At 45.1% G+C, this 23,850-nt stretch overlaps 1 protein-coding gene across 6 annotated transcripts in view; it reads left to right on the forward strand.

The window, feature by feature from the left end:
• The first annotated feature begins 1,515 nt into the window (after positions 1–1,515).
• LOC137546793 (EF-hand calcium-binding domain-containing protein 4B-like) overlaps positions 1,516–23,850 on the forward strand; it is a 125,037-nt gene continuing 102,702 nt past the window's right edge. For 4 of the 6 annotated variants that reach the window (XM_068269645.1, XM_068269648.1, XM_068269649.1 and 1 more), the window contains exons 1-2: positions 1,516–1,629; positions 13,922–14,124. In XM_068269645.1, coding sequence (XP_068125746.1) covers positions 13,927–14,124 — 198 coding nt within the window. In that variant the 5' untranslated portion in view covers positions 1,516–1,629; positions 13,922–13,926. Of the gene's footprint in view, positions 1,630–3,201; positions 3,262–10,773; positions 10,843–13,921; positions 14,125–23,850 lie in introns of those variants that run through there. The other 2 variants (XM_068269647.1, XM_068269646.1) reach the window with 2 other exon arrangements.

A 23,850-nucleotide genomic window follows, 5' to 3' on the forward strand; every position in this document is an offset into this window, starting at 1 on the left:
GTACTACAGACACAAATAGTCTCCAGTGTAGGGCTTCTTCGGCGGCCATCTTGCCGTAGCCCTGCTCTGCCTGCCGGAGACTATGCAGGCTGCTGGAGCGGGGCTGCGGGGAATGAACTGGCAATAGACGCTGCGGCCAGTTGAGCACCTTGCTGGGGGGTCCAGAGCAGCGCTCCCCCCACGCACAGTGAGCAGGCCCCAGAGCAGCCCCGGGCCCCCCTGCGGCTGAGGGGGTCGCATCCCCGATAGGTACGCCGGTGGTTTTCAGGCATCAACTCACCGGCAGCCAGCCTGAATAGAGCAGCCGACCATGGGTTTCACACTGACATATGACACATGCGCCGCTCACTTTTCACTATATCCAGAGTCAGAGTCACGTAGGGGCCAAAAACATGTTTACTATAACATAAGATAATTATATCAGAGTTTACTATACCAGGCATTGCTCCCACAGACTTATAATGGAGATTGGCCGGGACCTGGAGAGGTAGTTTACACCCAAATGTTTACTAAACCAGAGTTTTTTATAACAAGATTACACTGTACACTGACAGGTAGAGGTACCCATGGGTGATAAAGTACTTACGGTAGATTTAGCAAAAAAAAATATTGAATATATTTCACCAGCAGAATTATAAATACAAAGTACAATAGTACTATGCTAAACCTCACCCACTGTTGAAAGTGTCTGATAAGTGGGTTTCTGTATCAAATGAAGCTTACCACCATCTTGTAAAACGCAAACGCAGCCTGCAAAACACAAAATTATTCTGAGAGAGGTGCTCCCATAAACACTTGCGATCTTGGAACCAGGAGATAGGTGAGGGGAGAGGCTAATTAAATTAGAGGGCAATAGGAGAGAGGAAGGGGAAAAACATATTTTACAGGGAAATCTTTAATATATCTGAGAAAGCCATTAGTGATGACCCCTCATTTCATCTCGTATCCACTTTAAAAAGGACAGGCAGAAGTTTGCTTACCTCTCCCGACAATGCATTTTGTGGGAATAGCCGGCTTCCTCAGGTGAATATAAACATTATTTTTTCTTTTGCTGAAGTGAAAAAGAAGTGACTTAACTGCTGTCCCTATATTTCTCTGGTTCTGAGCTTCTGTGCCATGCTACCTTCCATGATGGGAACGGGAACCTTCTGTGACTCCACACTCATCACCACCACTAGAACTCTGTATCTTATGGACCCCAGTGCAACCACTTGTGATTTCTTCTGATGGGCTCTCTTTTTCTTACTTCAAGTTTAATCAGCCTAATTTTATTTAGTTCATTAACATTAACAAAGTTGTTTCATCAGATTGCACCTTTTATTTTTTTTATACGTACGGTATACAGTACAGGCCTGTTTATGTGTACACAACTGTTCCCATTTAAAATGAATGCTCTGCACTGGAACTAAATTAGTGTTTATCAGCCATGGCCAGCTTCCTCTTACAAAGGAAATTATGAGTGTGTCAAACCAGTGTTCAGGGTAAAGAGCGGAAAAGCACAGTTGAGTAAGAAAATGACACAACAGAGTTTAACGTGTTAAGAAAAAAGAGAGTAGAACGTATTTGTTTCACATATCCGAAGGGCTGCAGATTTAAACCGTCACGTATTTCACGCTTCATCTTAATAAGGTATGTTACGTGCATTTGTTTGATTGATGTAACTAGCCTGAATGTGAATTGTGGTCTTTCAGACAATGCTTATTATATTTTTGTACAAGTACAGCCCTGGAATGAACAAGATTTTCGTCTGAATATATTAACAGAGAAATAATGCAACATGTTCTGTAGGTGAAGTTGGCTAGGCACGAAACAAGCAAATAAGGAAGTTATAATTGTATGTGGCCTTTGGTGCAACCTATGAATAAGCAATGAACAGGCTATTCTAACATGGAGAGTGCACAGATGGCCAATCAGAATTACGTTTACAAACATCAGCGTTAAAAATTAATTATCATTGGTTGGTTGGGGTTTCTGCTCCCTGTAATTGACTTTCTACCTCACTGAGTAAGGGCTGGGTCAGATAGACCGCCCCGGAGGCTTGTTTTGTCATGCTCAAACGCTTTTCTGCTGCTGCCCAGGGAGTACAATGCAGCCGATCCCAGAAGCGGTATGAAGCATCTGGGAAAACTCGATCTACCGCGGTGCTTAACTAAATTACGGTAAACGTTGTTAGACAAGCGGTCTGATTCCTCTCAATTGCGTGGCGGTGGAAGCACCAGGGACATTCGCCGGCAACTGCAACTTGCTGTTGTTACCAAAAGGGCCTATTTCCACTACAAGTGTTTCAATGAAGACTTTACAACACACGCATTTTACAAACTGCAAGGACAATTTGCACATTTTTTAGAATGTAAATCGAGGTGCTGCTTTCCCAGTAGTGTGATCTGATTATTTGCAAAATACTGCATGTTGCATTTTAGTGCATTTGCATCTGCAATAGAAACATACAAGAGAAAAATGTGTTTGTTCGTGATTTGCTTTTTCTGGTGGGAAACAGCCTTTACCCCGTTTCCTCTAGAGGTTTTTGCTCCCGATTGCACACACACAAATCCGGATCGGGAAATGCAGAAAAATGGGCATGCCCATGACATGGTGTGGGCGGAGCAAACTCTAATGTAACTCTGAGGCAGTGGGCCAGAGTTTCCTCCCAAAACACAGATAGGCAAAGTGACCCTAAAGGTAATTAGGCAATGTTCCCCAAACACATAAGAAAGCAGTGTTCCCACAATGATGTGGTGAAATGGGAGATTTGCATCATGGATGTCAGTCCATGACATGACTATGTACTCTGTAAAGTGCTGCAGAAGATGCAACAGCTACATAAATACATAATAATGATATGGCGGGACATAAGACTTTGACTATGGCCGGGATTAGATTGTGAGCTCCGCCAAGGACATGACTACATTCTCTGCAAAGTGCTGCCTTAGATGCCAGTGCTGTATAAATACATAATAATATCATAGGACATTAGATTATAACTATGGTGGGATTAGATTGTGTGCAAAATCTGCAGGAGCTGCTGATGCTACAGTATTAGCATACCATTTAATAACCATTAGCCCCTAAAATGACAAATGCTGCAACAATAACCTCAAGGTAGCAAATGCAGTCTCTATGAACATCAAATAATAACTGCAGCAACCGCTACCTCCGACACATGAATTGCAATAACAGTTACCTCCGACAAATGAAATGCAACTACCGTTACCCCTGACACATGAAATGCAGCAGAAAATGATTTCTCAGACTCTGCAAATGGTAAGTGAGGCAAACATTATTTCATGCGGCCACAGAGTCCCATGGCTGGGACACTCAGCGGCCAAAAGTGGGACATAACCTGGGAAACATTGCAGCCTGGGACAGGGGACCCTGAACCTGGGACATGTCCCAGGTAAAATGGGACGTCTGGTCGGGTTATCATAAGGGAAAGTCTTTCTAGACACAGGAACACAAGGAACACACAGAACCTGAAGTGATGCTCAGGTGGCGACCATCAAATAAAAAAATCCTTATAAAACTTGCAATGCAAGAAGTGAGCTCCACTGCTCACATGCAAACAGGGATTCATAGCAATATGCAAACAGGGATTCATAGCAGATTCCAGCCACTAAATGGTACGGGAATGTCTAAAGGTCCTAGAAGGAAAAACAGTTCTGCAGTCAGAGTCTTGAGCTGGTGGGTTGCCATGGGCACCCACTTGCTGAGGTGTGACATATAATATTTTCTGATTTAGAGGTTTTCTTACCTATAGTATCTAAGTATTGCCACAAGGTGTTCGGCCCTTTGCACAGAAGCTGTGCTTCAGTTCTGCCTCAGAATAATTTGCCTTCAAAGCCTTAGTCCTCTTTTCCACGAACATTTGAACTGTGTGCTTAGCAAGCCGTTACCATGCAGCAGTGAGCAGTTACCTGGCAGTAGTGATCAGTTACCAGGCAGCAGCAAGTAGTTGCCAGGCAGCAGCAAGCAGTTGTGAGCGTTTCAGAGGCATTTCACTGCCTATCAACTTTCCTTGAAAAAGAGGCCTAATTTACCTGAGGTGTCTATGTGTTTCTATAGAGCACAGGTGTTGAACTCCAGTGCTCAAGGGCTATATCCATGTATATAGGATGAACTGAGAAATGGAGAAATGTGCTCTACTTGATGAACCATACTTTTTCTGATTCAGCCCCATCAATTAATTTAAGCTGTATCACAAATGTGTGAGGACATCGGCCTTTAAGGATTGGAATTTCAACATCCCTGGTATAGAGTGTCTGGTTTATTGACCATGGTTTGTGCCTCAAAATTGCCTCAAAGTCTTGGAGACAATTCATTGTACAAACATAAAAAGTTGCTGTGCTGGCAACATTGAGATTGATTGTCCATCTAATTAGTACATAAAGTACTGAATATGCATCATTACAGCATAAATTAATGTTCTGCTAAGTGATTCACCTAATGTTTACTACCACTGTTAATGTATGGCTTAGGGCCCGTTTCCACTAGGAGCGGTGCGATGCGGCTACATAGCCACATCGCACTGCAGGTGCCCTGAAACACATGCACAGCAATGGAGGAGTTTCCACTGCATGCATGTTGTGCAGAGCAATCCGAGAATCTGCAGCATGCTGGAGATTCTCGCACAGCCGCATCTGCCCGCAGCCGCGTCCCATCTCCTCCAAAACACTTCCGCATCGGGAAATACGGAAGTGATGCGGCCGGCAGCAGAAGTGATGCGATGTGGCTAGGTAGCCGCATTCGCATCACTTTGTAGTGGAAACCAGCCCTTAGGCCTCTTTTCCACAGACAGTTGAACTGTGTGCTCAGCAAGAAGTTACCAGGCAGCAGAAAGCAGTTGTGAGAATTTGAGAGGCATTTCACTGCCTATCAACTGTCCATGGAAAAGAGGCCTTAAAAGGGAACCTGAACTGAGTAAAATTATTTAAAATAAAGACATATCATAGCTTCAAATGAATATTACATACTTACCTCACCATCAGTTCCTCTCAGAAGCTCACCATTTTCTTCTTACAGTGATTAGTGATGATCGTAATCAACAAATTACGATTTTGCTACATTTCGCAATTAAACTTATACGTAATTACGTTTTGCAAATTAAATTGATTTTGTGTAGTCATTTGTAATTTCGCATAAAATTTCTTGAAATTTCTTGCCGACTTTAGCATGAATAGCAAAGCCCCCATACATGCTATTGACACCAAAATTGCAACATATGTTAAGGAGAATCGTGGGTACAAGTCAAAACATTGCAAAAAGACCTTATAGTTTTTGAGAAACTTGATTTTAAAAATGCAAGTAAAAAATGGTTTTTAAATTTAGAAAAATTACATTTAAAAAACATTTTTCTTAGCATTTTCAAAATCGAGTTTCTGCAAGGTCTTTTTGAAAAATTATTTTTGTGACTTATACCCACTATTCTACTTAACATATGTAGCAATGTTGGTAGCAATAGCCTGTATGGGGGCTTTGCTATTAACCTCTAAAGCAGTGGTCCTCAAACTAAGGCCCGCAGGCCGAATGCGGCCCCCTGAGGCTTTTTTACCGGCCCCCCCCACACAAATTGTATTACTTATAGATGCGGTCTGCTGCATCTTTAAATATTGGTGGTTCACATTAGAATAGCAGTGCTGGCACCACCCATCCACATGGAGGCCAGAAAGCAGTAACTCACTGGTTTCCAATCAAATTCCACATCAGGTGACACTGCTGTCCAATTGGACTTCACGTTGTCACCTGGGTATGCTTCACTGTCTGGCCCGCAAAGACATCATTTTATGTATACTCTGGCCCCCAGCAGTCTTAAGTATGTTGACCCGGCCCTCGACCCAAAACGTTTGGGGACTCCTGCTCTAAAGACGGCACAAAATTATGCGAATTTTCGCAAAAAGGACACGAAAAATTACGCAAAATTTTGAAATACTACTATTGCATACGAAATTAATTACGATTTTCTCAGAAATTTCGCATTACGATTACGATGCGTAATTGCGAATTTCGCATATGCAAAATTTCGGCCCACCACTGACAGTGATCCCTTCCAGTTCTGACAAGATTTTGTCAGAACTGAAATATACCAGTTGCTGTCAGTTCTATATCAGCTGCTATCAGTTACAACTGAATGTGCAAGGTAATGTCCATGTTTCCCTATGGCTCAAATGGGCGATATAACCAGGAAGCTGTTATGGGGTAATAGCCATTTTCAAAACGGAGGACAGAAAATTCAATCGATCACAGTGGACAAACAGGACGCAGGAAAGGAGAAAGAGATTGATGAGCAGACTACATTCGAGGTAAGTATGACCTGTGTAGGTTTATTTTGACTTTTTATTTTCAATTCAGGTTCTCTTTAAGGAGTGAGTTAAAGCCTGCACAGAATAGGCATTCAGGCCTCTTTTCCACGAGCAGTTGATAGGCAGTGAAAAGCCTTCTTAAACTCTCACAACTGCTTGCTGCTGCCTGGCAACTGTTTGCTGCTGCCTGGTAACTGCTTGCCGAGCACACAGATCAACTGCACATGGAAATGGGCCCTCAGTCATATTGTACAGCAGAACAGCACTTTTGTCATTTAAAATAAACCTCCCTGTTGTATGGATTTTTATATTAAGATATATAAAAAGCATCATGGTAGATTTAGCACAGTAGGTTTTCTCCCAGAAGAGAGGATTCTAATTTTTAACCACTTAAGTACCAGCGGTCTCTGCCCCTTTAAAGGGAACCTGTACTGAGTAAAATTATTTAAAATAAACACATGAGGTAACTTCAAATGAACATTACATAGTTACCTTGCCATAAGTTCCTCTCAGAAGCGCATCATTTTCTTCTGGCAATGATCTCTTCCAGTTCTGACAACATTTTGTCAGAACTGAAATACATAAGTTGCTGTCAGTTATTTATCAGTTGCTGTCAGTTATAGCTGAGAGGACAACTGATGTGCCAAGTAATGTCTATGTTTCCCTATGGCTCATGTGGGCGATGTTACAGTTTAACAGTGTGCTGAACAGGAAGCTACGGCCATTTTCAAAATGGAGGACGGAGAATTCCCTTGATCATAGTGGACAAACAGGACGCAGGAAAGGAGACAGAGATTGAGGAGTAGACTACACGGGAGGTAAGTATGACTTGTGTATGTTTATTTTGACTTTTAATTTTCAGTTCAGGTTTTCTTTAAGGACCAGAGACTGCTAGTACAAGAAACGGCGGAAAACTGACGAATTGCTGCACATACCCACCACAACCACGTCCACACCGCACGACAGGGAACCTCAGGTCACCCAGCACTGTGAGCCAGTCAGGAGCCACTTTCATTGGCTCCTGACCGTGTCTATCAATGTAAGCCAATGGGAGCTGCTTACATTGATAGACAGGGTCAGGAGCCAATGAAATCGGCTCCTGCCCGGCTCACAGGGCTCTGCCGTTATAGAGACGGTGAAACACAGAAACAAGCCCCCAGACTTGTTTTATACTGTCAATAGGTGACCCTTTCTCCAACCCCCTTCCCTCTCACCTGCCTGGCTGCCGGTGCTTACTCTCTGTTCACCACTCCACCAGATATGAAACAATCAAAAAGTTAAAACGAGGGAAGCACTCTTGCTTGGCAATACAGTATATGTACTGTTGTGTACAATGTAAGACATATTGCCAAGCAAGAGTGCTTCCCTCGTTTTAACTTTTTGTTAATTTTATTTTTTGATTGTTTCACATTGTCCTTGTCCTAGAAGGCATAGGCACCTATTACCTTTCCCATGTATATGTACATATAAATGTACCTCACTTCAAAGAAAACATAAAGGTTTCCTAAAAGAGGCAAAGCAATCAATAGCGTATATTCACTAACCAGCGGTACAGTTTTATCAGACATTACGCAAACTACATAACATGCTACACACTTTGCGTGAGGGCTCAATCCCACTACAAGCCTTTTCTAAGCGCTATTTGAAAATGACTTGCTAATGCAATGCTATGGGGGATTTTTCTAAAATCACATCGCCCACGTCGGATCACACCCATAGCATTACATTTGCAAGAACTTTTCAAATCACAAAGCGCTCACAAAAGTGCTCCTCTACATTTTACACACAATGCACCCATTGGGTATAATACGCATAACATTGTTTGCCTAACATTATGCAGTTTGCATAACACCAAGTAAAATGTGTGCGTGCTATGTACGCACATAAATTTCACTGCTAATTAGTGAATATACCTTCATGTCCCTTCAGAGAGTCCCAGAATTGACCTTAAAGAGAACCAGAGACGAAGAACATAAGAGATTTATACATACATGGGGCTTCCTCCAGCCCCATCAGCCTGGATCGCTCCCACACCGGCCTTCTCCACTGCCTCTGTCCGCGGGTACCGGGTCCCATCATTTTAGCCAGTCGACACAAGTGCAGTGCGCTCCCTCCGTACTGCGTAGGCGCATGCGTAAAGAGCCGGAGGGAGCCCCTGCGCATGCGGAAAACTGGTCGCGTCCGGCAGAAGTGACGGGACCCAGTACCGGCGAAAGAGGCAGTGGAGGACAGCGGCGTGGGAGCCTAGGCTGATGGGACTGGAGGAAGCCGCAGGTATGTGTAAAATCTTTTTTCATTTTTTAGACAGTCTTCGTCTCTGGTTCCCTTTAAGGGCTTGTTTCCTTTAGGAGTGATTCGTTGCATTTCCCAGAATGCAAATTTGGATGGGGGAAATGTAGCCTATTGAAGTCAATTCATCATGCATCTGAATCCATATAGCCGTGCATGGTGCAGCCAGAGGAATTCGGATGCATCAGGCATCAAAGCTTTGCTGGCATCGTGTCTCGCAAGACTCCTGAACAGTGGAAATGGGCCCTTAGTGATCCCATAAATGTGTGTACAGAATCAAGGGACCCCACAAGGCTGTCAATTGAAGGATTTGCATATTTCACCATTTTTTTCTCCAGACATGTGGTATGCTTTCCATGATGTTGTTGTATCTGGCTGCTTTAGTTGCCCTCAGAGGCCAGAAGCAATCACCAAAATGTTTCCCCATTGACTGCAATGGTGTTCGGCTTCAAAGCCTTTAGAGCTGTGAACATTTTTACCTTGTCAGGTGAACTGTCCTCAAACCAGACAGAGGCAAAATAACACAACATTGGCTTACTTCTGTAAGTAAGTAGCTGTTCTGTAGCAGTTGAGTATTGTAGACAGTGTTAGCAAACAGTAAAAGCAGGAAGTTTTGGATGATGCCATTTATTGGCTAATTTAAAAGTTAGCCAATAAATGGTAAGGTTAGCCAATAAATGGTATCATCCTGATCAAGAACTTCCTGGATTGGTTACAGAGTGCTGAAATTGGAAATGTAAAATACTGACAGACCAGTACCCCTGGCTAATCACTCCAGGCTGCTTCCTTGGTATAAATGCAGTGGTGGCACAAGGATTAAATGTAGCCAGAGGTTAGCTTAGAAGTGGCTGGGACAAACTGCTCAATTCTACGCATGAACAAACAGGGGTGCTCGGATACCCCTTTTCAAAATGGCCTTTAAATTGCTTTAAAAATGTTTTTTTTAGGGTAAATGAGGCATGTAGCATCATTATTTTTTAAAGGGGAACACTAATTGATGATGTGGGGACTTAAAATCCCCCCCCCCCCGGCTGTCAATTAACATCAGGCCTAGGTTCCAGACAGCGGTCGTGCAGCCCACATTGTGTCCAAAGTCCAGCCGCACAACTGGGACATGACAGTTTTCAGCCAAGACACCTCCCAAAAATTTTGCAGCAGTTGTGTTTTGGGTTAAATATAGGTGGTATCAGCACAGCAGCAGTGGCCTGTGGTACCCTGGCGGTGTGAGCAGCACAGGCAGCAGGAGCAGGGCAATGTAGCAGCAGCAAGTGTAACGTGTGCCAGGAGCATGCCGGATGTGTCATGTGGCACGTGTCACGTGCCAAATGCCAGGTGACACTTGCCAAGTGCCACATGATACGTGCCAAGTGCCACGTGACACGTGCCGAGTGACAGTCAGACAGCAGAGGAGAAGACACTAGTGCACACTAACTGTCACACTGGTATTGCTCACAGCACAGCAGTTCTGTAGAAAGCTAACACGGTAGTACTGCTACTCTAACAACTACTAGCACTGACTGCAGTACTACAGTACTAACTACACAATAACACAGTAAACCTCCTATCCCCTAATCCCTAACCTAAGCTATACTGTAGCTAGCTAAGGCTAATAGCTGGCCAGCAGGCAGCAGCTGGCCTGGTCTGTGCACTGTACAGCACACACACAGACACATAGCAGCTGCCTGCAGCCCTGCAGCACAGCACACACTCTGACTGTCACACAATGCCATCAAGCTAATTAACGATTTAACAATAGTGTAGTGAATGATAGTGAAGGGGTTAATCACTGAACAGCTTTAGGTTTATAACTGTGTACAGCCCTTGCTAGGCCACCAGCACTGGATCATGTCTCTCAGTGAGCATTCATCAAGACGATATATCTCATCATGGCAGCCCTCCTTATCCAGCCCCCCTGCTGGCCAGTGTTCCTTTCTGTGATCGGGTGCCAGGGTTTAGGCTGGGAGCCCTCTGATTGGCTCAATAAGGTCAGGTGGGGCTGGCCAGGGTTCCCCTCTGTGATTGGTGGCTAGGGCTTCTGCTGGGAGCCCTCTGATTGGCTCCAGGACATCATCTCCTTAGTTACAATATTTTGGATCCGGATATCCACGGATATCCACGGTATGTGTCCAAATATCCGCAGATAGCTATCTGGATTTCTACAGAAATCCGTAATCTTGAAACAGAATCGGATAGCTGAAATAAGTTTGTATATCCGGGTTACCCGGATATCCGGAATCGGGATGAGCACCCCTGTGAACAAGTATGTCAAAATAATTTTTGTACATTTTTTATGAAGATCCTATAATTTCGAAAACTGTCTCTGAAAGTGTTATGTACATAAATAGCTTTTTTGTTATAGCTTGTGAAAATATGTTCACGTGAAACCAATCGACTATCTTATGGGCTCACAAAAATACATTCCCATGAAACTAACTGCTTTTCTTATGGGCTTTTTCACGCATGGGGAATTTAGGCAGCAAACTCCTGAAAATCTCACCATATACGCAATTGCCATTTACGCAGCAAAAACTCACTTGTGTAATTTGCTTACTCAGTTTCCTACTACTTCCAGTTGTTCTGCTGCACAGTACATACATATTCTGCAGCCTACTAAACCCATATTTTACCTGTGCATTATATATCACACCATTTATTCAGCTGCTATTTAAGGTAGTATCAACCATTGAACCATTGTTTATGTGTTGGGGTGGGAATGCAGAAGGTATAGTTCTAGCTTCCAGACTAGGCAAAGGGGGTCAATTTATAGACTCCTGTAGAGGTATAATTTCAGCAATTGTAAATATGTTCCTTTTTTCATCTTTTGTTGTTGTTTTTATGTTTGCTTGATTTTATTTCTTTTGTTTTTTTTTTACAAAATGTGCTACACTTTAACAAAGAAAAAACAAACAAATTAATTAAAAAAATGTTCTTTTTGTTACTCATCTCCAATTGCCACTTCTGTTGGGCAACAGATCAACCATACAGCCTGACCAATCCATATTTTAGTTACCAGATTCTTCTATTACGTCATTTAAATTATGTGGCAATACTTTATAAGCAACTACTACATAGTGATGAGACAAAATTTTGCATATGCAGAATTTTGCATTGTAGTTTGCAATTACGATGCAAAATCGTAATTCTTAATTTTTGCTAAATTTGTAATGTCGCATTGTAATTTCACATTAACTTGTACGTGTTTCATTTTGCATTTACTTTTAATTATGCATATACTCGTAATTACACACAGTTTCATGTTATTAATTTTAATTTCATGAAAATTAAGATGTTGCGTAATTACAAATTAGCTATTAAAATTGTAATTGTAACGATTTTTGCTGTTACGATTTAAATTATAAATATTATGCGTGAGCAAAATGTAGCAATTATGATCATTACTACTACTGTTTATTTGGTCAGTTATGATCTACTCTTTATTCGATCAATTATGATCATCGCTATTACAGCAGAACAACCCACTCCCACTCATTATGCCTGAGTGACATTTGTACAGAAAATGAGCAATATTTTGGTATAACTGATTTTCACCACTCTTTTTATAACTGTGTCCAATGTTATAGCTCAATCACCACGTTTTTATTTGTACATAATATTAATACAAAATGCCGACTTTTTTTATCATGAATTGTTAATGGTAACTGAGTATGTTGGGTTGAGATTGTGGCGTAGTGATTAGCACTCTCGCCTTGCAGCGCTGGGTCCCCGTTTTGAATCCTAGCCAGGGCACTATCTGCACAGAGTTTATATATTCTCCCTGTGTCTGTGTGGATTTCCTATGGGCACTCCGATTTCCTCCCATATTCCAAAAACATACAGATAAGTTTGGCTTCCCTCTAAATTGGCCCTAGACTACGATTCGTGATGGTCAATGAGATGCAAATTATTTTAAGTTGCAGGATTTTATGTAGCTTGAAAATGGACCAATCAAATGTTACCTCTGCAGGATATGATTGATTCATTTTCAAGCTACATACATTTGCATACAAAATTTGCATAATGCTGCATCAACTCAAAATTATTTGCATCTCATTGACCATCGCTAACTACGATACATACACGACACGATACATACATAGACATATGACTATCGTAGGGATTAGTAGTGATGTTCGGATACCCCAATCACAAATTCCAAGTAAATACGTCCAAGGCAGAATCGAAATCTGCATATGCCATAATCGTGGTCGATTTGAATCATAGCGTAGGATTAGACTCAGATTTTAGCCGTGACTACATGTAGCCTGTGATCACGGATTTGACTTTAACATTAATAGCAAAGCCCCCATACATGCTACAATCACCAAAATTGCATGGATTATAAAGGTGATCAGTGGATACAACGTAAAAGGCCTAATAGTTTTGGAGAAAATTAATTTTAAATTTTCAAATGAAAAAGTATTCGTGATTAAAAAAACGCCAAAACCCGACAACTTTAGCGGTTAATAGCAAAGTCCCCTTACTTGCTAGAAACACCAAATTTGCAGGATATGTTAAGTAGAACAGTGGGAACAAGGAGACTTTTTTTTTTTCAAAAAGACCTTATAGTGTTTGAGAAAATCGATGTTAAAGTTTCAAAGGAAGTTTCAAAGGAAAAAAGTAGACATGTAAATGCGGTAAATACATTAACTGTCATTTACCGCTATTACCGCATTTCAATGTATACTATTTTCCTTTGAAACGTTAAATTCGATTTTGTCTAAAACTGTAAGGTCTTTTTAAAAAAATGTTTCCTCTTGTGCCCACTATTCTTCTTAACATATCCTGCAAATTTGGTGTTTCTACCATGTAAGGGGGCTTTGCTATTCACCGCTAGAGTCAGGTAATAATCACGGATATTTTTCCTGTGATCACAGCCGTGATCACGGGCGAATACTTGGAATAATGGCTGAATTTGTGATTGACTGCCGTGATCGAATCCCGATCACTGATTCTGATCACGATGTCGGATAGTGAAAAAAAGCTTGTGAATTATGGCTATGCCGTGATTATGGATTGTATCCGAGCAACACTGGGGATTAGACAATATACTCTGTATTACAGTGTTCCCCAACCCTGTCCTCAAGGCCCACCAACAGTACATGTTTTGTAGAAATCCACAGAGGTAGTTAATCAGCTCTGCAGTGAAACTAATTACCTCACCTGTGAATGTTTGTGCTTTTCCACAAAAGATGTACTGTTGGTGGGCCTTGAGGACAGGGTTGGGGAACTCTGCTGTACAGCACTGCGGAAGATGTCAGCGTTATATAAATAGTAAATAATAATAATAATAATAATAATTATATTCCTGATATTCATGGATTTCTTCATAATGTTTACAGGAACCATGGACCGGAAGAGGTCAAAGGGTAGAAAACTGGGTTCCTCTAGAAGGCATTTGACGAGCAACATGGAGGACCAGCTTGATACCAATCCAAAACCTGAAGATGATCCTATCTTTAATGAGATTACAGAAAAGATTAAAAATCTATTATCAGAAGAAGAGATTGCTAGTAATATGTTTATCACACGTAATGACATGGAGGTACAGTGATTTCAGTAAAGCTATTAGCATGGGAAAATAAACCATACATTTTGTATTTAAATATAGCTATTTTGAATCACCATAAAAGTTCCCATTGATGGTACAATTTCAATCAAATTTTTCAGATTGTATTGAACTATCTTAATTGTTCTTTTTCATTGATGATCATCTTCTCAATAAGCTTGAGTAAACAGAATTTCTATTTCGTTGATGATCATCTTCTCAATAAGCTTGAGTAAACAGAAAACAGAGAATCTGGTGGACACAATTGATCCGGAATGATCATATTATGGATTGTTTCCTTAGAGAACAACCATCAGGGCTGAAACCCACTAGCAGCCTTTTCTAGGCTCTAGTGATTTGAAAAAGCTCTTGCTAATGCAATACTATGGGGGATTTTTATAAAATCACATCGCTCAAGTGGGATCACACCTATAGCATTACATTAGCAAGAGCTTTCAAATCACAAAGCACTCAGAAATGTGCTCCTAGTGGGTGCCAGGCTTCAAAGAAACTGTTTTTCTGTAAACCCCACATACCTATAGAGCTTTTAGCCAGCAACGCTAGAATGCTTTTCAGAGGTCTCTCTCAGCACAGCTTGTGCCAAAACAAAAGCCTTGTTTACCAGCTGTTTTGTAACAATTTTGTGTCAGCATGGGGTGGAGAGGCAGAGCTAAACTGTAACCTGGCTGCAAACCAGAGGTGCCTGTTTACTTTACACTGTGTGGCAGAGAGAGACGTACATTTTTACATTGATTATATACACACATTTGAAGCTCTAGTTCTTCTTTCTATCATTCTGAACAGATTCCAGTCAAAGTATTAGAGCCAGTGAAGATTGTTTCTGTATGTTGGATGTGCTGGACACAGTCCTTCACAGTAATGCTCACAGTGAGAACTGTTCTCTGTAAATGTTATTTTCTTCATATAAAACATGAAAAATGAAAACAAACATTTGTATTGCTATTTGCTAATAATTACTGGAAATATATGAGGCATTTAGAATTGTAGTTAAAGGGACTCCGAGCTCAAGTAAAAAAAGAAAGTTGTACTCACCCGGGGCTTTCTCCAGCCCAGTGCTGGTCGGGAGGTCCCACGCCGGCGTCCTGGCTCCTCTCCTAGTCCCCGCTCCGGAATGGCTGACCGGCCGCAGCCCGGGCGACACTCTGCTGAGTGTCGGGCTGTTCCTTCCGCGTATGACGCGGCTGACGTCACACGCCGGCCGCCTCGCGTCATCACGGTGGCCGGCGTGGCAGTACGGCGCATGCGCGCTTTAATCGCGCATGCGCAGTACTTTCACGCCGGCCGCCGTGATGACGTGAGGCGGCCGGCGTGTGACGTCAGCCGCGTCATACGCGGAAGGAACAGCCCGACACTCAGCAGAGTGTCGCCCGGGCTGTGGCCGGTCAGCCATTCCGGAGCGGGGACTAAGAGAGGAGCCAGGACGCCGTCGTGGGACCTCCCGACCAGCACTGGGCTGGAAAAAGCCCCGGGTGAGTACAACTTTTTTTTTTTTCCTTGAGCTCGGAGTCTCTTTAACTTTGATAGTTGTCCTTTAAAGAAATAAGGTGCCCACTGTACAATGTAACCACTTCTATGTAATATGAGGGACTTCCGAAAGTATCCATTCCTGTGTATATTCACTTAGTTTACCCCTCTACTACATAGACTTGTTAAAATTGTACAAAATTGTACTATTAGTGGGCACTTAAAGACAATTGGCATGGCTGATTTTTTTTTACATAGATACAATTGTAACTGGTTTAGATACAATCACAAGTTAAATGCTGTGAATCGGTGAAATACATTTTTTTTTCTTATCCAAAATAAAAATGATCAATAAAAAAATCCCACTGGTTATAGGAACCTTAAAACATATGGGATCCAATTCACTGTAGCAAAGAGCATTGTATAAGGTGGAGTATGCCACAGCAACCAGTATTGTAAAGTATCCATCGAGAGTAAAGCTGCACGCTGTTGAGATTGCAATCCCCCCTTCTGTGTTGATTTGTAAATATGAGTTTACAGTGAGCTGTACCAGGACTTTGTATTTTGGTGCTTCCTGGTAAAATAGGAGTGTAGCCATGCCAACCACCCATCCGGCCCATACAAGCCTCTACACTGAATGTCAGTCTTGCGGGTGGCACCTACCAGAATTGAAACCAGCCTTTTGCAGTAAAATGAGTTGATAGCAGCACAGTGGTTTGTGGCACATACAGCGCCCCTCCCATAGACATTTTTGTGGAACAGTAGTCCTTTTGGTGGACCTTCAGAATTAAGTAGACTTCTGACTGGCTATCCCATTGGCGGGAATATTGGTATCTTTCACTCACAGTGGCGTAACTATAAATCATGGGCCCCACCCAGCACAACTTTGGTGACACCCCCCCATGTTCTCACCCTTCCCATTGCCAACCCCTTTTGACCCTTACAGCCTTTGGGGCCATCTTAGAAGGGTCATAAAACATGTGATGGCACTGAAATCTTCACACCCATAACAAGTGTAGCCACACCTGATCTGGAGCAGCAGGAGTGAAGAAGTAGGTGCTGTTTTTTATTTGTTTATTGAGCAGTCATCAGCTGCACTTAATTTGACCTGGACTCAAATATGATAGAGAGTTTTGTGTTCAGGTCACAGGTAACATGGTGGTATCAATGCGCAATGTCTGAAGTAGATATGGCCTGAACGGTTCGCCGGCGAACGGTTCCCGGCAAACTTCCGGGGGTTCGTGATCGCAGAGAACCGCGAACTTTTGCGGAAGTTCGGTTCGCCCCCATAATGCACCATTAGGGTCAACTTTGACCCTCTACATCACAGTCAGCATGCACATTGTAGCCAATCAGGCTACACTCCCTCCTGGAGCCACTCCCCCCCTTATAAAAGGCTGGCATCGTCTGCCATTTTACTCACTCGTGTGCCTGCAGTAAATAGAGAAGGAAAAAACACACGATTGGTTCGCACGATGGCCAGGGGCCCCGGACCTCTCTCACTGGCCGGGGCCCCAAGGCCGGCATGCGATACCTGGAGGGGAGTGCAGGTGGGCCTGGACCTCTCACACCCAGGCTCTGGACCTCTCACATCCAGAAAACCCGCCAACACTGCCTCCATACTGAATGCTAAATTCAACACACACAAGCAATAAAACACAGCAGTACATGCATCCAGCTACATTTAAGTGGTCAGCAGGTGCTCGTCAGCCATTGCTTGTGTGTGGTAAATAGAGAAGGGACAGCTGCTGCTGCTGCTGCAGACTCTCATAGGGAAAGATTAGTTAGGCTCTTGTAGGCTTGTTAGCTTGCTCCTTGCTGATTCTTATTGCTAAAATAGCACCCCACAACAGCTCTTTTGAGAGCTAATTTTGTTCTTGTGATCTATATTTTTTTCTGTTTGTCCCACTGACACTTGTGTTGCATAGTTGCATAGACAGCCTTGCTAATTCATACTGTGTGTGTGCCACTGCCAGGCCCAGCACATTCAGTGACTACCTGTGTGCGACAGGTGCACATTGTAATACCCATTACTGCATATACCTACCTACCTGTTGTTCACAGTGCACCCACCTACCTACATGAGTTGAGCGCATGCAGTGTCACTGTGCCTGTCCGCTACCTGTCTGTGTGTGACAGGTGCACATTGTAATACCAATTACTGCATATACCTACCTACCTGTTGTTCACAGTGCACCCACTTACCTACGTGAGTTGAGCGCACACAGTGTCACTGTGCCTGTCCGCTACCTGTCTGTGAGTGACAGGTGCACATTGTAATACCCATCACTTCGTATACCTACCTGTTGTGTTCAGTGCACCCACCTCATCACTACATATACCTACCCGTTGTGTTCAGTGCACCCACCTACCTACGTGAGTGCACACAGTGTTATATACCACTCCGTGCATACCTGTTAACTGCACCTGTGTGACTGCACATTGTATTAGTCAAGTCAGTGCATACCTTTCACTTCATCCCCCTGATATGGACACAATGGACAAAACAGGCAGAGGTAGAGGCAGACCCAGAGGAAGGCCACCCGGAAGGTCTGTGCAAGGTCATGTTGATGTGATTTCATGCGGCCCTCAACCAAAGTACAGTGCTCAGAAGAAGGCACGTCCCATCAACTCCCAAGATTGTCAGGACGTGGTTGACTATTTAACACAGAACACCTCATCTTCCACAGCCACCAGCGCTACTACAAGCACCACATCCATTGCATTTGACACTTCGCAGGAGTTAATTGGTGGGGAATTAACTGATTCACAGCCATTATTGTTACAACCAGATGAAGGCGCTAAGCAAGTTACACCACCTCATATGTCTGAGTTAGGCGGCGACACTATGGACGTAATGTGTGAGGAGGAGGATGATGAAGTACCTGCTGTTGGTGCAGTTTTGGAGGTGTCTGAGGCAAGCGAAGCTGGGCAGGATGATTATGATGATTATGATGATACGGATCCCACATGGGTTCCTAATAGACAAGATGACCAAGGGGACAGTTCAGAGGGGGAGTCAGAGAGGAGTAGGAGACGAGTTCCTGAAAGAAGCAGGGGGAGCTCGTCATCAGAAACAGCTGGTGGCAGTGTCCGGCGCCATGTATCGCCACCTATGTACAGCCAGCCAACATGCCCTTCAACGTCAGCTGCTGATGCAACCATAGTGCCATCACCCCAAGGGGGCCCAGCGGTTTGGAAATTTTTTAATGTGTCTGCCTCAGATCGGAGCAATGCCATCTGTTCTCTCTGCCTCCAAAAATTGAGCCGTGGAAAGGCCAACACTCACGTAGGGACAAGTGCCTTACGAAGGCACATGGAGAAAAGACACAAACTGCAATGGGAAGAGCACCTGAGCAAAAGCAACACACAAAAGAAAAGCCACCCTACTTCTCCTCTTCCTCCTTCAGGTGCAGCATCTTCAGCCGCTTTCTCCCTTGCAACTTCACAGCCACCCTCCTCCACTCTGCCTCTGCCCTTGAGCCGTTCCTGCTCCTCTGCCTACAGCAGCCAGGTGTCTGTGAAGGAAATCTTTGAGTGGAAGAAGCCAATTTCTGCCAGTCACCCCCTTGCCCGGCGTCTGACAGCTGGTGTGGTGGAACTGTTAGCTCGCCAGCTGTTACCATACAAGCTGGTGGACTCTGAGGCCATCCGTAAATTTGTGGCCATTGGGACACTGCAGTGGAAGATACCAGACCGCAATTATTTTTCTAAAAAGGCGATACGCAAACTGTACCGTGAAGTTGAGAGGCAAGTGGTGTCATCTCTGGCACACAGCGTCGGGTCAAGGGTCCACCTGACCACGGATGCCTGGTCTGCCAAGCACGGTCACAGCAGGTACATAACTTACACAGCCCATTGGGTCAACCTGGTAACCGATGGCAAGCCGGGAGTACGTGGCTATGCAGCAGACCAACCTGTGACACCTCCACGGCTTGCAGGCAGGCCTCCTGCCACCTCCTCTCCTCCTGCTACATCCTCTTCACTGTCGTCCTCCTCCTCCTCCTTGGCTGAGTGGCACTTCAACTCTACTGGTGCTGGGATCTCCTCTCCAGCTACACAGCCCCATCTCCCCAGGGCCTATGCTGCATGCCAGGTACGACGGTGTCACGCCATATTAGACATGTCTTGCCTTAAAGCAGAGAGAGTCACACTGGACCAGCTCTCCTGGCTGCCCTTAACAAACAGGTGGATCAGTGGCTGACCCGCACCAGCGTGAGATTGGCAACGTGGTGTGTGACAACGGCAGCAATCTCATTTCCGCGTTAAATCTGGGAAAGCTGACACATGTACTCTGCATGGCACATGTGCTGAATCTAGTCATTCAAAGATTTGTGTCAAAGTACCCAGGCTTAGCGGACGTCCTGAAGCAGTCCAGGAAGTTGTGTGGGCATTTCAGACGGTCTTACACGGCCATGGCACGCTTTGTGGACATTCAGTGGAAAAACAACTTGCCGGTGAGACGCTTGATATGTGATAGCCCGACTCGCTGGGTTTCGACCCTGGTCATGTTCTCTCGCCTGCTAGAACAGGATAAAGCCGTCACCCAGTACCTGTACAATTACAGTAGAAGGACACAATCTGGGGAGATGGGGATGTTCTGGCCCCCGAACTGGACACTGATGCGAAATTCATGCAGGCTCATGCGGCCGTTTGAGGAGGTGACCAACCTGGTGAGTCGCATCGAAGGCACCATCAGCGACTTGATCCTATACGCTTACTTCCTGGAGCGTGCCATGCGTAGAGTGGTGGATCAAGCTGTGGAGGAGAATGAAGAGGAACAGTTACAGCACGAACAGTTGTGGGAGCAATTTACATCAGAATCAGATGTTTCCTCAACACCTGCGGCAGCACAGAGGGGGGAGGAGGAGGAAGAGTCGTGTGGGGAAGAGGAGTCAGACTCGGATGATGAAGAAGGTGTTTCTTTGGAGGAGGAGGCGGAGGCAACAACCGCAGCAGGCGTCGCAGGGGGCTTGTGCTGCTTGAAGGTCCCGTGGTATTGCTCGTGGCTGGGGGGAGGAGGAGGACTTACGTACGTCTGCATCCAACTTTGTGCAGATGTCATCTTTCATGCTGTCCAGCCTGTTGAGGGACCCCCGTATAAAAAAACTCAAGAGGAATGAGCTGTACTGGGAGGCCACGCTACTAGACCCTCGGTATAGGCACAAAGTCCCGGACATGTTACCAACTCATCAGAAGGCAGAAAGGATGCACCACTTGCCTCTCAACTTCACGGTGCAGTTGGGGTATGGCCTTTCTCGAAAAATAAGTGCGGCCTGGCATCTTCCACTGCGGTGTTCCGATGGCCACAAATTTATGGAAGGCCTCAGAGTCTAACAGTTCCGCCACGCCAGCTGTCAGACGCCGGGCAAGGGGGTGACTGGCCGAAATTGGCTTCTTCCGCTCAAACATTTCCTTCACGGACACCTGACTGCTGCTGTGGGCAGAGGAGCAGGAAGCGCTCAAGGGCAGAGGCGGAGTGGAGGAGGGTGCCTGTGAAGGTGGAAGGGAGAAAGCGGCAGAAGCAGATAATGCACCTGATGGAGGAGGAAGAGGAGAAGGAGGGTGGCTTTGCTTTTGTGTGCTGCTGCTGCTTTTGCTCAGGTGGCCATCCCATTGCTGTTTGTGCCTTTTCTCCAGGTGCCTTCGTAAGGCACTTGTCCCTACGTGAGTGTTGGCCTTTCCACGGCTCAATTTTTGTTGGCAGAGCGAACAGATGGCTTTGGTCCGATCTGAGGCACACACATTAAAAAATTTCCACACCGCTGAGCCACCCTGGGATGTGGGCACTATGGGGACCTCAGCAGCTGATGCTGAAGGGCAAGTTGGCTGGCTGTACATAGGTGGCGATACATGGTGCCGGACTCTGCCACCAGCTGTTTCTGACGAAGAGCTGCCCCAGCTTCTTTCAGCAACTTCTCTCCTCCTACTACTCTCTGACTCCCCCTCTGAACTGTCCCCCTCTTCATCTCCTCTATTGGGAACATACAGAGGATCCCTATTACCGTCATCATCGTAGTCATCCTGCCCAGCTTCGCTTGCCTCAGACAAATCCAAACTTGCACCATCAGTAGGTCCTTCATCCTCCTGACACGTTACATCCATAGTGTTGCCGCGTAACTCAGACATATGAGCTGGTGAAAATTCATCTGGCTGTAACAACAATGGCTGTGCATCAGTGATTTCACCACTAAATAATTCTTGCGAAGTGTCAAATGCAGCGGAAGTGGTGCTAGTAGTAGCGCTGGTGGCTGAGCAAGATGAGGTGTTCTGTGTCGCTAAATACTCAACCACGTCCTGACAATCTTGGGAGGTGATGGGACGTGCCTTCTTCCGAGCACTGTACTGTGGGCCAGGTCCACACGAAATTACATTTACACGACCTCGCGCAGACCTGCCGGGTGGCCTTCCTCTGGCTCTGGCACTACCTCTTCCTCTACCTGTTTTGTCCATATCGGGTATGCACGGAGTGGTATATCACACTGCGTGCACTCACGTAGGTAGGTGGGTTCACTTAACTGCACAGGTATGCGCACTGATGCGGTGGGTTCACTGAACAGAACAGGTATACAGTGGCGGGTTCACAGAACAGGTATGCAGTGGCAGGTTCACTGAACACAACAGGTATGCAGTGGCGGGTTCACTGAACAGAACAGGTATGCAGTGGTGGGTTCACTAAACAGAACAGGTATACAGTGGCGGGTTCACTAAACAGAACAGGTATACAGTGGCGGGTTCACAGAACAGGTATGCAGTGGCAGGTTCACTGAACACAACAGGTATGCAGTGGCGGGTTCACTGAACAGGTATACAGTGGCGGGTCCACTGAACAGAACAGGTATGCAGTGGCGGGTTCACTAAACAGAACAGGTATACAGTGGCTGGTTCACTAAACAGAACAGGTATACAGTGGCGGGTTCACAGAACAGGTATGCAGTGGCAGGTTCACTGAACACAACAGGGATGCAGTGGCGGGTTCACTGAACAGGTATACAGTGGCGGGTCCACTGAACAGAACAGGTATGCAGTGGCGGGTTCACTAAACAGAACAGGTATACAGTGGCGGGTTCACTAAACAGAACAGGTATACAGTGGCGGGTTCACAGAACAGGTATGCAGTGGCAGGTTCACTGAACACAACAGGTATGCAGTGGCGGGTTCACTGAACAGGTATACAGTGGCGGGTCCACTGAACAGAACAGGTATGCAGTGGCGGGTTCACTAAACAGAACAGGTATACAGTGGCGGGTTCACTAAACAGAACAGGTATACAGTGGCGGGTTCACAGAACAGGTATGCAGTGGCAGGTTCACTGAACACAACAGGTATGCAGTGGCGGGTTCACTGAACAGAACAGGTATGCAGTGGCGGGTTCACTGAACAGGTATACAGTGGCGGGTCCACTGAACAGAACAGGTATGCAGTGGCGGGTTCACTGAACAGGTATACAGTGGCGGGTCCACTGAACAGAACAGGTATGCAGTGGCGGGTTCACTAAACAGAACAGGTATACAGTGGCGGGTCCACTGAACAGAACAGGTATGCAGTGGCGGGTTCACTAAACAGGTATACAGTGGTGGGTCCACTGAACAGAACAGGTATGCAGTGGCGGGTTCACTAAACAGAACAGGTATACAGTGACGGGTTCACTAAACAGAACAGGTATACAGTGGCGGGTTCACAGAACAGGTATGCAGTGGCAGGTTCACTGAACACAACAGGTATGCAGTGGCGGGTTCACTGAACAGGTATACAGTGGCGGGTCCACTGAACAGAACAGGTATGCAGTGGCGGGTTCACTGAACAGGTATACAGTGGTGGGTCCACTGAACAGAACAGGTATGCAGTGGCGGGTTCACTAAACAGAACAGGTATACAGTGGTGGGTTCACTAAACAGAACAGGTATACAGTGGCGGGTTCACAGAACAGGTATGCAGTGGCAGGTTCACTGAACACAACAGGTATGCAGTGGCGGGTTCACTGAACAGGTATACAGTGGCGGGTCCACTGAACAGAACAGGTATGCAGTGGCGGGTTCACTGAACAGGTATACAGTGGCGGGTCCACTGAACAGAACAGGTATGCAGTGGCAGGTTCACTGAACAGGTATGCAGTGGTGGGTTCACAGCACAGGTATGCAGTGGTGGGTTCACAGAACAGGTATGCAGTGGTGGGTTCAATGAACAGGTATACAGTGGCGGGTCCACTGAACAGAACAGGTATGCAGTGGCAGGTTC

Source organism: Hyperolius riggenbachi, chromosome 2, assembly GCF_040937935.1.
Source record: "Hyperolius riggenbachi isolate aHypRig1 chromosome 2, aHypRig1.pri, whole genome shotgun sequence".
NCBI classification, from domain to species: domain Eukaryota; kingdom Metazoa; phylum Chordata; class Amphibia; order Anura; family Hyperoliidae; genus Hyperolius; species Hyperolius riggenbachi.